Below are 14,363 nucleotides of genomic sequence, written 5' to 3'. Positions count from 1 at the left end.
ACGGCAGGCGCGATATCCTTGGCTACTCACAGAGATTGTGCGGGAATGGGCATCGGGAAGCTGTCATTCGGATGAGTAACCTTAAGCATCCTCCCAGCGAAAAAACCTGCAATCCTAGAGTTCGTGAAATCCTTTTAGGACTATGCCCCCCCGGGGGAGTCTTCCGTGCCATCTGTTCCTGACAGGAGGAAACTGCAATTGGACACCTTGTCCCAGTTGTCGTAGCCGATAACTTAGGCCGACGTGGTTGAAAGAAAAGGGAGCTGGAGCCCTGCAGAGTCTGGAAGAAAGCGCCTTGGAGGAGTGAAACCGGAAGTCGATTTACTCCGCACAGCAGATGTTTAAGTCTCTGTCCTTGGGCAAAGACAAAACTCTTCTCAAGGATGGAAGGGTGTCTGAGGTCGTTGACCTCCACAGATGAGACACCCGAAGGAAGCCTTCAGTCAGTGCGTCCAGATGGTACAACATCGAGCTTGTCCGCAAGTAGATACTTAACGACGAAAGGCCAAGGTGCCTGAGCTCGAGAGGAGGAAAGTACCCTTGATCTTCCTGTAGCTTCCTTGAACCAAACCTCGGGCCGTAACCGAGGAGGGAAAGAACCTGGTAAGCTCCCAGAGGAAGAGGTAAGCAGTCACCCCTTGTCCGATGGAGAAATCTTCAACGGAAAGCCCCCCCGCCAAAAATCCTTCCAGGGCGGGAGAAGGAGAGAGTACTCGTGCAGGAGAGGGGACCCTCGAGACCGACCTCTTGGGAACCAACTTCGCCCTGGGGGAAGTCACCACGAAGTCCACTCCTCTCTTTCTCTTCAGCGTAGGAGAGACAGCCGCTGGTTTGTTACCCTGGCCGGTGAGTGCTGGTTTCATAAACCTCATTAACGCCCGTGCCAGCGGATCAAACCATGTCTGCTGCTCCAAGGACACAGAGTCCGAAATCCTCGCTAAGGTGAAAGGGATCGGGCGATCCTTTGGAGAGGACACGACGGTTCCTGCCTGAAAAGAAGGTGGGAAGAATGCTGTACTGACCTGTCTTCGTCCTGCACTACCAACCTGTGCTTGGATGGAGGTGATCCCGAGTGCCGCCTAGGAGCACGCGTCCCTGCTGCTACCACCGGCTGTGGAATTCGCCGCGAACTATGGTCGCGCGAGGGCGAACGGTCGCGCAAAGGCGAGTGGTCGCGCGGGCGCACAGGCGAGTGGTCGCGCGGGCGCGCAGGCGAGCGGTCGTGAGGGCGCGCAGGCGAGCGGTCGCGAGGGCGCGCAGGCGAGCGATCGCGCGGGCGCGCAGGCGAGCGATCGCGCGGGCGCGCAGGCGAGCGATCGCGCGGGCGCGCAGCGAATGGGCGTGACGGCGAGGGATCGTGCTGCCGCGTAGGTGAAGAAGATCGCTGGCGGTAAGCGATGGCGAGCAGCATGTGTAGGTGAATGATCGCGTGATAGAGTGCGATGGTGATCAGCATCCGCAAGAGGGCGATCGTTCAGGGTTGTGCGATGAGGAGCAGCATGCGAAGCGGGCAATCGTTCAGGGTTGTGCGATGGCGAGCAGCATGCGCAGGTGAATGATCGCGTGAAAGGGTGCGATGGTGATCAGCATCCGCAAGAGGGCGATCGTTCAGGGTTGTGCGATGAGGAGCAGCATGCGAAGCGGGCAATCGTTCAGGGTTGTGCGATGGCGAGCAGCATGCGCAGGTGAATGATCGCGTGAAAGGGTGCGATGGTGATCAGCATCCGCAAGAGGGCGATCGTTCAGGGTTGTGCGATGAGGAGCAGCATGCGAAGCGGGCAATCGTTCAGGGTTGTGCGATGGCGAGCAGCATGCGCAGGTGAATGATCGCGTGAAAGGGTGCGATGGTGATCAGCATCCGCAAGAGGGCGATCGTTCAGGGTTGTGCGATGAGGAGCAGCATGCGAAGCGGGCAATCGTTCAGGGTTGTGCGATGGCGATCAGCATCCGCAGTTGAGGGTCGCGCGATGGCGATCAGCATCCGCAGTTGAGGGTCGCGCGATGGCGATCAGCATCCGCAGTTGAGGGTCGCGCGATGGCGATCAGCATCCGCAGTTGAGGGTCGCGCGATGGCGATCAGCATCCGCAGTTGAGGGTCGCGCGATGGCGATCAGCATCCGCAGTTGAGGGTCGCGCGATGGCGATCAGCATCCGCAGTTGAGGGTCGCGCGATGGCGATCAGCATCCGCAGTTGAGGGTCGCGCGATGGCGATCAGCATCCGCAGTTGAGGGTCGCGCGATGGCGATCAGCATCCGCAGTTGAGGGTCGCGCGATGGCGATCAGCATCCGCAGTTGAGGGTCGCGCGATGGCGATCAGCATCTGCAGTTGAGGGTCGCGCGATGGCGATCAGCATCCGCAGTTGAGCTAGTAGCTGGCGAACCATGTTCCTTCAGAAGTGTTGGAGAACGTTGGCGTGCCAGCTGTAACACACGTGGGCGATCCGGAGATCGCTGGCGAGCTGATGATCGCTGACGAGCTGACGATCGCTGGCGAGCTGATGATCGCTGACGAGCTGACGATCGCTGGCGAGCTGATGATCGCTGACGAGCTGATGATCGCTGACGAGCTGATGATCGCTGACGAGCTGATGATCGCTGACGAGCAGAAGGCTACGCGTGGAAGCCCGCGCAAGAAGAAGAGTCCTTGACCCCGACCTGAACCTAAGTTCTAGATCGCGAGGGCGAACGTGGGCGCACAGGGCACGTAACAGGAACTGCAGGGAAGATCATCTTGAAAGCGCTGACGAACAGGAGAGCGCTGACGAACAGAAGGTCGCGCAGGGAAACCCTGACACGCAAGGGAAGAACCCCCGTGGGGGCAACCCTTTGCCCCGAAGAGATCGTTGTCCGCCGGGAGACTGATGTCCGTCGGAAGACCGCTGTCCGTCGGGAAGACCGTTGCCCGTCGGAAGACGAGATTAGACTGCTGTCCATCTGCACCAAGACGGAAGATCGAGAAAAAGAAGTTGTAGGCTGCAAACGGAGATTCAAAAAGGCGCCTCAAGCACCCTTATAGGGAGATGAGAGGCCCTTACGACGAGGCGGACGGAGGGCCTGACGGCGAGGGAGGCCAACAGCAACAGCAACAGAAGAAACCTCCGAAGAGGAGTCTCTATGAGTGTACTCTCTCGCGAACGAAAGAGAAACACTTCGTGGAAGAGACTGGTCAGCCAGTGACCTAAAAGGGGCAATCCTCCGAAGAGGAGATCCTGCAGTTGCCCAGCCCCTTGAGCGAAACTGCAGGTGCGACCGCTCAGCACCAAGAGCATAGTCGCACGAAAAAAAGGCAAGAGAAGAACCCCCCAAAAGAGGAAAAGCTCAAGCCTGGACAGGAAAAAACTTCCCTCGGAAGGAAAGTTATCCGCCCAAGGAGGCAAGCCTCCTGACTGTTCTAAAATGAACTGGAGAGCTGTCCGTCGACACGGGAGTACTACCAGTAGGAGACACGCCCCTGACGACAATACAAGGGGGAGGCAGCAACAGCCGAATCCCCAGGACTCAACCAGACAGCTCACACCGTTGCTATATTACAGAAACGAACTAGATCGGTAACTGTAAAAAATAAAACAAATAATATTAGTACACATTCATTCCCCCGGGAAGGCTCCGAAGAGGAATCCCGAGGAAAAGGAACAAGAATTACACAATAGGCACGTGCCCTCACAACCACTTACACTCGCGGAAGGAGAGCTGTAACCAAAACAGAATTATAACAATTATAATTATGTAACTATGTAATTATGTAATTTAAAAATGAATGAACACTAAAGAAAAAAACGAAAAACCCCGAAAGGAATCGTTCTACAAGCTGAAAAATTAACAACTACAATTAGATTCATAAACTAATTGAGACAAAATGTACGGCGTAGCAACCCCACCCACACGGGAAGGAAGCTACAAGGGCGTAGTAAAACATAGTAAAAGGGTGAACGACCTCAAGAGAGAGAGAGAGAGAGAAAGACCGAAGTCAAACTCGATCGCAACCCATAAAATTAGGCCGTGGTGGCCTAACTGCCGAGGCCTCCACGTAGATATCGTACACTACACACACACATCTGAAAAGGAAACTTACTTATTTCTATACTCAAATATATATACAAACATGAAAACATGTTTACATATATATTGAGTAAAAGAAAAGTAAGCGATTAAGTAAAGACAAAACAGACCATGGCTGCCAAGCGAGGACCAAGACAGAGACGTCTGTCACAGTCCGAGCCAAAAGTGAAAGTGGGTATTCACCTGTGTGTGAGGGGGAGGAGGGGTAGCTAGCTACCACTCCCCTACCCCCCCGCTAACTAGCGCGGGGGTAATACACCCTCGTTAAATTCTAATGGCTCGCCATTTCAGCTACGCTAAAAGTAATACCCTTTGTAAATAGCGTGGTTTGTATTTCGGTTACGGAACAAACTACAATTTGAATGCCCTGTTAGATCAAGGGGGTTGTATGTATGATAGCAGCCATCTGTATGTGTGTAGGAGGCTGGCTAAGAATATGGCAGTGTAAGGGGGGTTGCAGGAGGACGTTGTCCCCCACCCATTGGGTAAGGAAACGACTTGTAGGTTAGGTGGGGGGGAGGAGTTTAGGTTAGGAGTTCTTCTTGTGTAAAGGTTATGCAGAAAAAACAGACTATAAAATGGGAAGAAAATTCACATTTTCTATGCAGGCAGGAGGAACTGGGCGCTGACATACAAAGACCCCAATCAGGAAACCCAGGGGTTGGGATCCTTTATTCCCTTTTTGGTTTATCATAAAGAGAAGAGCAAATATTGACAAGCTCTGCCCACAAAGAAGGTAGACAAACTACCAGCGGAAGAGTGATCGCTACAATAACTGTATGTTTTGATTGTGGGCATATGCGTTCACATCTTAAAATACTACAGCTAGCCAGTGATAAAAAATTCCTTAGGCAATAATGTTGTGATTCGTCGCAAATGTCTCGGACTGTCCCCCAACCCCAGGGGAAGGTGACCCAACATCCTAAGTTAGGTTAAGTTGGGGATCTTCCAGGAGTGCTAATCCCCAAGACCGAAAGGCTGTATCACCCCAGGGTAGACTTTTTTGTCTTCTATCATTCGGAAACCAGTTTCCCCAATTTGAACTTTGGGCCAACTTTTCAAACGAAGCTGTATGACATGCTTCTCAAAATCAAGCCAAAATTTTTTATTAAAAATATACCTCATATACAGTATATAATTTACATTTCAAGTACAAAGTTATCAATGGCTTACAGGAAAAAATGGGATTATATCATATTTCCCTTACTAATACTAAAACCTACGCTACCATACACCTACTATGGCCTGCCTACACCTAATTTGCTTAAATCAATATTACTTTCCCAATACACCATTCTAAAAATCAGTATCATTTTACCAATGCACCTGTTAAACATTAAGTATTATTTTACCACCAAAAATTTCCCAATTCACGATACTGTAATTAAGGTCAACATCAAATTGGTTAGCTGAAATGGAGGTAATTATTTTGGTGTTTAACAGTATCCAACTGTAAGTTATATGTTACAGAACGTGGGGTTTTGATATTTCATAATATTGGTGAACGGGTGAATATCTACCATATAATTCAAGACTATACATTTTGACCTTTGACACATCCAAGTATTGACATAACTGTATTACCACATCCTAATAAGCCATGGATTGGACAATTCACCAAAACAATCCGGCTTGAAAACAATTAATGTTTAAATTTGTAGGCTATAACAGTCTATTGAATATCTATTTGTATCTCTAATAAGCTAAATAAATACAGTAAATCATATCAAAATTGAAGAAGATACCTTATGATAAAAGTGCCAGACGATTTTGTGCGTTATCTGCAGTTTGTTTACATTAGATGTCTGTGTGATGTTTGCAATAAATGTGAAATAATACTTAGATTGCGTTATTTTTAATATCTTTTCAGCAGATATTCTCTCTCTCTCTCTCTCTCTCTCTCTCTCTCTCTCTCCTCTCTCTCTCTCTCTCTCTCTCTCTCTCTCTCTCTCTCTCTCTCAAAATCATTTACAGTATAAGAAGATTCTTTCTTTCTTTCTCTCCCTACGTACTGCCAAAGTTTATTATAACAAAGACAAGATCAAGAAAAGTAAATCTCGCAAAGAGACATGGAAAATTATGAATAATATTGTATCTACTAAAACAAATAGAAAGATTGAATACGACAACCCAAAAGCTAGAGCAGATCAATTTAACCAATACTTTGCTAATGTAGGAAAAATAACTTATGATAAAACGCAGGAAATTCTACAAAAGTACAAAAATGAAGATATTAGAAACACTCAAAATAATTTTGGCAATAATATAAGATTGTTTAGACCGCAACCAGTTACAGTAGAAACAATAATATTAACAGTTAAGAGTTTGAATAATAGTAATGCTTACGGAACTGATGGTATTCCTACTAGTTTTCTAAAAGATTCCCTTACAGTTATTGCATATTATATCACGGTTATCATAAATACATCGATTGTAACTGGGAAATATCCTTCTATTTGGAAACAACCCCTCGTAGACCCTCTTCACAAGAAAGGAGACAAGGACGACCCTGGTAATTATAGACCTGTTTCTATCCTTCCCGTAATATCGAATGTAATAGAAAAGATTGTATGTAATCAGTTAATGGAACATTTAGAAAAAAATAATTTGATTTTTAACACTCAGCATGGATTCCGTAAAGGTTTATCAACAGAAACAGCTTTGATGAAGTTAACAGATGAAATTTATAAAAATATTGATAGAAAAAAAAGTTTCCATATTAATTTTATGTGACCTATCAAAGGCATTTGATAGTGTCAACCATGATGAATTGTGTAAATCTCTTAAGGAACATTACATTGATACGTTCTGGTTTCAGGATTACTTGAAGGATAGAAGTCAGGTAGTTAGATTAGGAGACGTAAATTCTTGCATTGAAAAGGTTGAATTTGGAGTCCCACAGGGATCTGTCCTAGGTCCAATTCTGTTTTTAGTCTACGTTGATAACATGATTAAATACATAAAAAACTGCTTGCTAATTCAATACGCTGATGACACCCAAGTTCTTTTGGCTGATCAAATAGAAAATTTAGATGGCTTGATAAAAAGGGCTGAACTAATATTGCTCAAAATTAAGAAATATTTTCTAAGAAAAGGGCTATTATTAAATGCCACTAAAACACAGTGCATGTTTGTGGGTAGCTCACAGTATATTAGCAAAATTCCAAATGACATTATAATAAAATGCGATGGTGATGAAGTAAAGATAAGTCAACATGTGAAAAATCTAGGTCTACACATGGACAGGTACATGACATTCAGTACTCACATTGACGAGCTGAGTAGAAAAGTTAGTGGCATTCTAATGTATTTAAGTAGAGTAAAAGATTTCTTTGATGATACTACTCGAGCTTTTATTGTGGAAAGTCTGTCTTGAGTGTAATAAACTACTGTATTAAGATATGGGGGTCTACTAATGATATGCACATGGGAAAAAGTTCAAAAAAATCCAAAACTTTGCTGGTAGAGTAGCCGTTATTGGGGTGAAAAAACACGATCACATCACCCCAACCCTCCAGCAATTAAAGTGGATGAAATTAAAAGAAAAGTGTATGTACGATGTTTGTGTTTTTGTTTTTAAAAGTTTGAGAAAAGAATATCCCAACTGGCTATACACATTTCCTACAGTTGGTAATTGTAGGAATGCATTAACCAGACAGAATGAAAATCTATTTGTAGACAGCTATCGAACTGATTTGGGTTCACGCTCAATGGCAATAAGGGGCCCAGCTTGCTGGAATAAACTACCTCTGGAAATAAGAAAATGTATAAATGTTAGTTCTGATTTATTCAAAAAGAAACTTAAGCAATATTTTTAAAATTTTACTTGAATGTATATATATCCTAAATTTTTACAATCCAATTATTGTGAATTTTATGTAAATAATGTATATTGTTATGTAACAGAATAACCATTTTATAATGGAATAAAGGTTTTTGACTTTGACTTTGACTCTCTCTCTCTCTCTCTCTCTCTCTCTCTCTCTCTGACTTTGTTTTTTTTCAATATGCATAATCTTTATTTTGCATTTGTTTACTGATTTGTAATTTCAGTACTATGCTCTCTCTCTCTTTCTCTCTCTCTCTCTCTCTCTCTCTCTCTCTCTCTGACTTTGTTTTTTTCAATATGCATAATCTTTATTTTGCATTTGTTTACTGATTTGTAATTTCAGTACTATGCTCTCTCTCTCTCTCTCTCTCTCTCTCTCTCTCAAAATCATTCATAAGAAGATTTTCTCTCTCTCTCTCTCTCTCTCTCTCTGTGTGTGTGTGTGTGTGTGTGTGCGTGTGTGTGTAAAAATCATTCATAAGAGGATATTATAAATGCCTAAAAGCAAGGCTCAACAATATTGAATATTCAAGGCTATCCCCTGACTGAAAAAAAATGTAAAAACATCTATCTATCTTTCTATCTATCTATCTCTCTCTCTCTCTCTCTCTCTCTCTCTCTCTCTCTCTCTCTATCATCGTCTTAACTAATTTTGGAAGCCCACAATTAACTATTCTTATTTGGGGGACCTCCCATGGGCTTAATATATTCTTTCCAACTAAGGTTGTAGAACAATAATAATAATAATAATAATAATAATAATAATAATAATAATAATAATAATAATAATAATAATAATAATAATAACAATATAATAATAATAATAATAATAATAATAATAATAATAATAACCACTCTTTTTCAATCCTTGTCTACTATTAAAAAATTGCAATGTGCCCTTCCATGATTTGTTCAGAGTTTTTCAAGTCATGATTTCTTTTTATGTTATACATTGCTGAAGATAAATATGATAAATACTTTATCTCTCTCTCTCTCTCTCTCTCTCTCTCTCTCTCTCTCTCTCTCTCTCTCTCTCATTTTATTTTCCAAGGTCACATTCAGTTGAAATGCATACCTACTAAATTTTCAAGTCGCGATTTCTTTTTTATGTATACATTGCCGAAGGCAAATGTGATAAATTCCTCTCTCTCTCTCTCTCTCTCTCTCTCTCTCTCTCTCTCTCTGGATCTATGACGTAGGTAATCCTTCCATTTTTTATAGAAAAAGTAATGTTTCAAACGGTAATTACTCATTCAAATCACATATTTTCCTTATAGAAAAAGGGTTATACAGTGTATCGAAACTCCGAACGAAGCATTAGCGCATTGGATAATCTTCCAGGCGAATAGATACCATAACTATTTCGTTTCAATATCTCCAAAGTTAATTTACCGTTTATAATGAGTAACAGCTGGGCCTATAAGCAAGTGAAATCGACTGTTCATAGCTACTCGAGTATCTACGAAATCTTAGCCGTGTCAGCTATTATCTGGTAGTGTAGCAACGTCAGCAAATTTAACAGATGTGCCTACGAGTCTAAAAGATGACTATATAAAGAGGTTGTAACCTTCCTTTAACCGGGCCTTTCGTAGAACTTCGACCCCACTGACGTTTGTAAGTAGAAATAAGACTTGAAATAATCTTTCAGTGAATTTAACTACTTGTAAGTTGAAGGAATGAGAAACTTTGTTTTACCCTCTTGTTATCATGCTTTTAGTCTTCTTTTTATAAAAGTTGTTAGTGGTTATAGGGATTATAGATTATCAATAATAACGCTGTTATACACATAGATTTAAACAGTTGCCAGGTCTTGGAAGTACAATTATTATCCACTAGAGATTCAAAATAACGTGCGGTATATGTTTTTTTTTTTAAATATATATTTGTCTCTCATTTCAAGTGACATCAAAGTTGAGTCATACGTGAATTTCTAAAGTGAGGAAAAATTTAAGTACGGTGTTAGTGGAAAGCGAGCAAGAATTTTTTGTCTTCAGATTTTTTTCATTGCAGTTTCAGGGGTTACATTTAAATCTATTTTTATAGCTACTTTCCACTTGTTAAGTGTAGAAGAGACTTTAGCTATGATAAACAGCTCTAGGAGAAGGACATTCCAAAATCAAACCATAGTTCTTTAGTCTTGGGTAGTGCCATATTCTTCCACTGTCTTGAGCCATAGTTCTTTTGCTTGAGGGTAAACTCTGGCACATTATTCTATTTGTTTAATTATTTCCTTTTCTCACTGGGCTATTTTACCTGTTAGAACCCTTGTGCTTATAGCATCCTACTTTTACAACTAGCTAGGGGTTGCTGCTTAGCTATTGATAATAATAATAATAACAACAACCATCATCATCTCCTCCTATGCCTATTGACGCAAAGGGCCTCGGTTATATTTCGCCAGTCGTCCCTATCTTGAGCTTTTAATTCAATACTTCTCCATTCATCATCTCATACCTCGCACTTCATAGTCCTCAGCATTGTAGGCCTGTGTCTTCCAACTCTTAATTCAATTGGATCTTAAATTAATCTACACGGAAAGAAAAAAAATAAGCACGGCAAGTTTAAAAGACGAAATCTATCTTGGATGTTTATCGCAGAATCATCAACAACTACTCCATCTTATATAATATTGAGCCTTATAATGGAGAAAGAAAAGATTGAAAATATTTGAAGCACGCTCCAACTTCTGAACTTCTGTAGCATTAGCAAGACCATTCCACAAGCTGGTTAGAGCTGGAATAAAACTTCTGGAATAGTATCCATATTCTTTCACCATTCTATTCATGGCTGTAATGTACTAGGAAAAATACTCAAATGTATTATTTTCATTATTATTATTATTATTATTATTATTATTATTATTATTATTATTATTATTATTATTATTATTATTATTATTATTATTATTAGCCAAGCTACAACCCTAGTTGGAAAAGCAGAATGCTCTAGGCACAAGGGCTCCAACATGGAAAATATCCCGTTGAGGAATGGAAATAAGGAAACAAATAAAACGATATAAGAAGTGATGAAAAATTAAAATAAAATATCTTAAAATACATTAACAACATTAAAACAGATAACTCATATATAGACTATAAAAAGATTTATATCAGCCTGTTCAACATAAAAACATTTGCTGCAAGTTTGAACTTTTGAAATTCTACTGATACAACTACCCAATAAGAAAGATCATTCCACAACTTGATCACATGTTTAAAGCATATATTAATTTTTTCCACTCTCCTTATCATTCTTATTAGAAGATACGATACATATATCAATTTTTATCCCCTTAATTTTTGCTAGGACAAGATGCACGCCTGGTTGCTCCTATTACTGTCCGGCTGTGCGTTAGCCAATACTGTCCCGGATGGAGAGAAGGTAATTGTATAATTATTATTTATTTCAAGAGAGAGAGAGAGAGAGAGAGAGAGAGAGAGAGAGAGTAATGTGTTATCATAGAGTTTTATAAAATAAGAATAGTCAACTTGTATGGATGCCAAATGCAATATAATGGTTGATCTAACGTGGAAAATATGTATTCTAAGTATCATTTATGCTTATATATATATATATATATATATGTATATATATATATATATATATACATATATATATATATATATATATACATATACATATATATATATATATACATACACTGTAGTTGTTTGAATGCATTTATACATATGTTTTGTATACAATCATGGATTATTTAGAAGAAATTTAATTGGCGTTCTGGTAAGCATACTCATCCATACATTCCTTTATGGGAATAGCTATAACATCAGTTGTAAGAATATCAGCAGACATTTATGATACATTACCAAGTTTTACCAGCATGCACGATAAACAGTTGTAGATTTAGAGGCCGCTCATGAATGACACAGGCAAGGGATGGTGACAATGCCTTAGAGACCGGATTATTCCCCTAGAGACTAACCATATACACATATGATCAGTGCCCAAGCCTCTCTCCACTTAAGCTGGAACCAGAGAGGACCACGCAATGGCTGCTGATGATTCAGTAGGTAGACACATAGACTCCCACAAACCTCCTGTTCTTATCTCACATGGATGGTGAGGTTACAGACACTACAAGAAACTATCGAGCTTGAGCGTCACTTGAACCCGTCCAGATGATCGCCAGACAGGGACGTTTCCAATAATGCACACACATCAATTGATAGTAAACGAACTAAACACTGTAAATGACTGTCTTGTTGTGGCATAAGAAACCTAATTATGCATAGCTCTTGGGAGAAGTCGTTGAGAATCACTTGCCAACTGCTTCTAATATAATAGTTAACTTTTATCAACCATCTCTTCCCAAGGTTTTGACCCTGACCTACGATGAACCATCCGTCGATGGCAAAGCCACTATGGACGTTCACGTTCTTCTAGCGGACCAGGTTATTAGGTACCATATGCTGGAGCAGGGAAATCTGGCGGATGTTGAGACCTTCGAGGATTATGAAACGGTAGGAGCCAATAGTTTCCACTTTAGCTGAAAAGACCCTTCCTACAATATTATTTCTGTTTGTCAAAGATATTATTCGCTAGTTAATATTAAGTTGCAAGGTTTGAATATCGTTTGTTTTAATAAAATTGTTTTTCAATGTACAAATAACCTTTTTTTTACCATTATATATCATTCTTTCTTCTTGTCCATCATTGCTTATATACATTCTTCTTCTAGGGATTTGCGGCCAGTCGAGTCAATGACGAAGAGAACTGCTTCATTCGACAACTTAACAGTACCATCGAAGAGGCCGTGAAAAAAATTGAAGAGGTAGGCGTTGATGTCGACCTTCCATGCGTTTTAGGCCTAAATTGCTTGAAAATCTCTTCAATAATGTTTTTTTTCCTCTTCCCTTCTTTGAGTAAACCAAAACCAATATGACACAATTCATCTTACGTATATATGATTTTCTTTTATTAGTAACCTGTTAATGACCAAACACTGGTAAATCAATAATTTTATATTAAAAAAAAAATCGATTGAATGGAGACCTGAATAAAATAAACCAACCAATCAATGTATTTTGCATAAAAGTAACTAATATGCATGCAATGGTTCAACTATATACTACGGAATCAATGTTTTCTCAACTTCTGCCAATCTCTTATTTGATCTTTGCAGCTGTCAATTTCGGGTCCCCAAAAACCCTTGGGCGAAGAAAAAGTCTTGGCCATTTCTGCCGAGGACGTGGAAGAGTGGGCTGGGGAGAGAATCCTTAATTTCTGTGGTGACTTTCCCATTTACAAGCTTGTCAAACCCGGAGATGAAATGGCAGGTGAGTTATCGGTAAAATTATATTTACGGGTGGATATATATACAGTTATTCCAGTATGCTTTCCCCACCCAAACCCTGGGTTCACACTGGGGCAACCCCATTATCAACGGATATAGATATATATACTTCACTAAGTATTTATTTGCCGTGAAAATAAGTATCATTTTCGAAGAAAACGGGATTTTTTATGTAAGAAATAGCTGTTCTTTTTATTATTAAAGCTTTCCCCTTCCTTAATTATAATAAAAGCGAGTTATCAACCAGAGAATGTCCATAAACCAGATACAGTATCATCATCATCTCCTCCCACATCTATTGAGGCAAAGGGCCTCGATTAGATTTCGCTAGTCGTCTCTATCTTTAGCTTCTAAATCAACATTTCTCCATTCATCATCTCCTACTTCAAACTTCATAATCCTCAGCCATGTAGGCCTGGGTCTTCCAACTCTTCTAGTGCCTCGTAGAGCCCAGTTATAAGTTTGGTGAACTAATGTCTCTTGGGGAGTGCGAAACGTATACCCATACCAGATATCATCATCATCTCCTCCTACGCCTGTTGACGTAAAGGGCCTCCGTTAGATTTAGCCAAATATAGATTACCATATATAGAAAACTTTCTGAGAGGTCCCTAGTCATCTGCCTTTACTTTGCATTCTCTAACACAATTATAATGGCTTAGTTCAGTCTGTTTATAGAAATTTCAATGGAATTTTTATCGCCCTATTTGATCACCACTGTTTCTTATCTACAGATGATGCCATAGACACCAGCGTTGAAGTTATGGAACAGGAGAACCGGGTCTCAGTTTACTTTACGAAATGCTTCTTCTTCTTCTTCTTTTTCAAATGTATTACTGTAACCATAACAATTCCAACTGGAACAACCATTTTCTTGTTTTTCTTCGGGTGAGAAAAATAATACATTTGCGATTGAGAGATAGATTGATTTAAGATTAAAACAAGTTTCAATGAAAAATTTAACTCCATCAATTTAATCTCTACTAGCTCTCATCGAGTTGTCTTCAAAAAGTTCTTTATATAAAATTATAATCTCCTACGAATTTGCTATAACATATAGACATATTTGGCACACTCATTATTATTGTTACAATTAACATTATATTATAAAAATGGAAGAATTCACACTACTAAGAGAAAATCAATCTAATTCATGCATT

The 14,363-nt window shown here is 40.6% G+C and overlaps 2 protein-coding genes across 5 annotated transcripts in view; one reads left to right on the top strand and one right to left on the bottom strand.

Annotated features, from left to right (window-relative positions):
- Positions 1–5,935, bottom strand: part of LOC137657596 (transcription activator GAGA-like) — a 75,539-nt gene extending 69,604 nt beyond the window's left edge. For all 4 annotated transcript variants that reach the window (XM_068391948.1, XM_068391949.1, XM_068391950.1 and 1 more), the window contains exon 1: positions 5,806–5,935. The gene's annotated coding sequence lies outside the window, so the exon portion shown is untranslated. The remainder of the gene's footprint in view (positions 1–5,805) is intronic.
- A 3,489-nt stretch (positions 5,936–9,424) lies between these two features.
- Positions 9,425–14,348, top strand: LOC137656958 (uncharacterized). Its single transcript, XM_068391316.1, has 6 exons — positions 9,425–9,503; positions 11,196–11,270; positions 12,224–12,370; positions 12,589–12,681; positions 13,033–13,186; positions 13,938–14,348. Exons 2-6 carry the CDS (start codon positions 11,202–11,204, stop codon positions 14,093–14,095), a joined length of 621 nt encoding a protein of 206 aa, XP_068247417.1. The 5' UTR covers positions 9,425–9,503; positions 11,196–11,201; the 3' UTR covers positions 14,096–14,348.
- The last annotated feature ends 15 nt before the right edge of the window (positions 14,349–14,363 follow it).

The sequence above is a fragment of the Palaemon carinicauda genome, chromosome 18 (assembly GCF_036898095.1).
Source record: "Palaemon carinicauda isolate YSFRI2023 chromosome 18, ASM3689809v2, whole genome shotgun sequence".
Lineage (NCBI taxonomy): Eukaryota > Metazoa > Arthropoda > Malacostraca > Decapoda > Palaemonidae > Palaemon > Palaemon carinicauda.
Note: the sequence above shows the minus strand (reverse complement) of the source record. Positions and strands in the feature narration are given on the sequence as shown.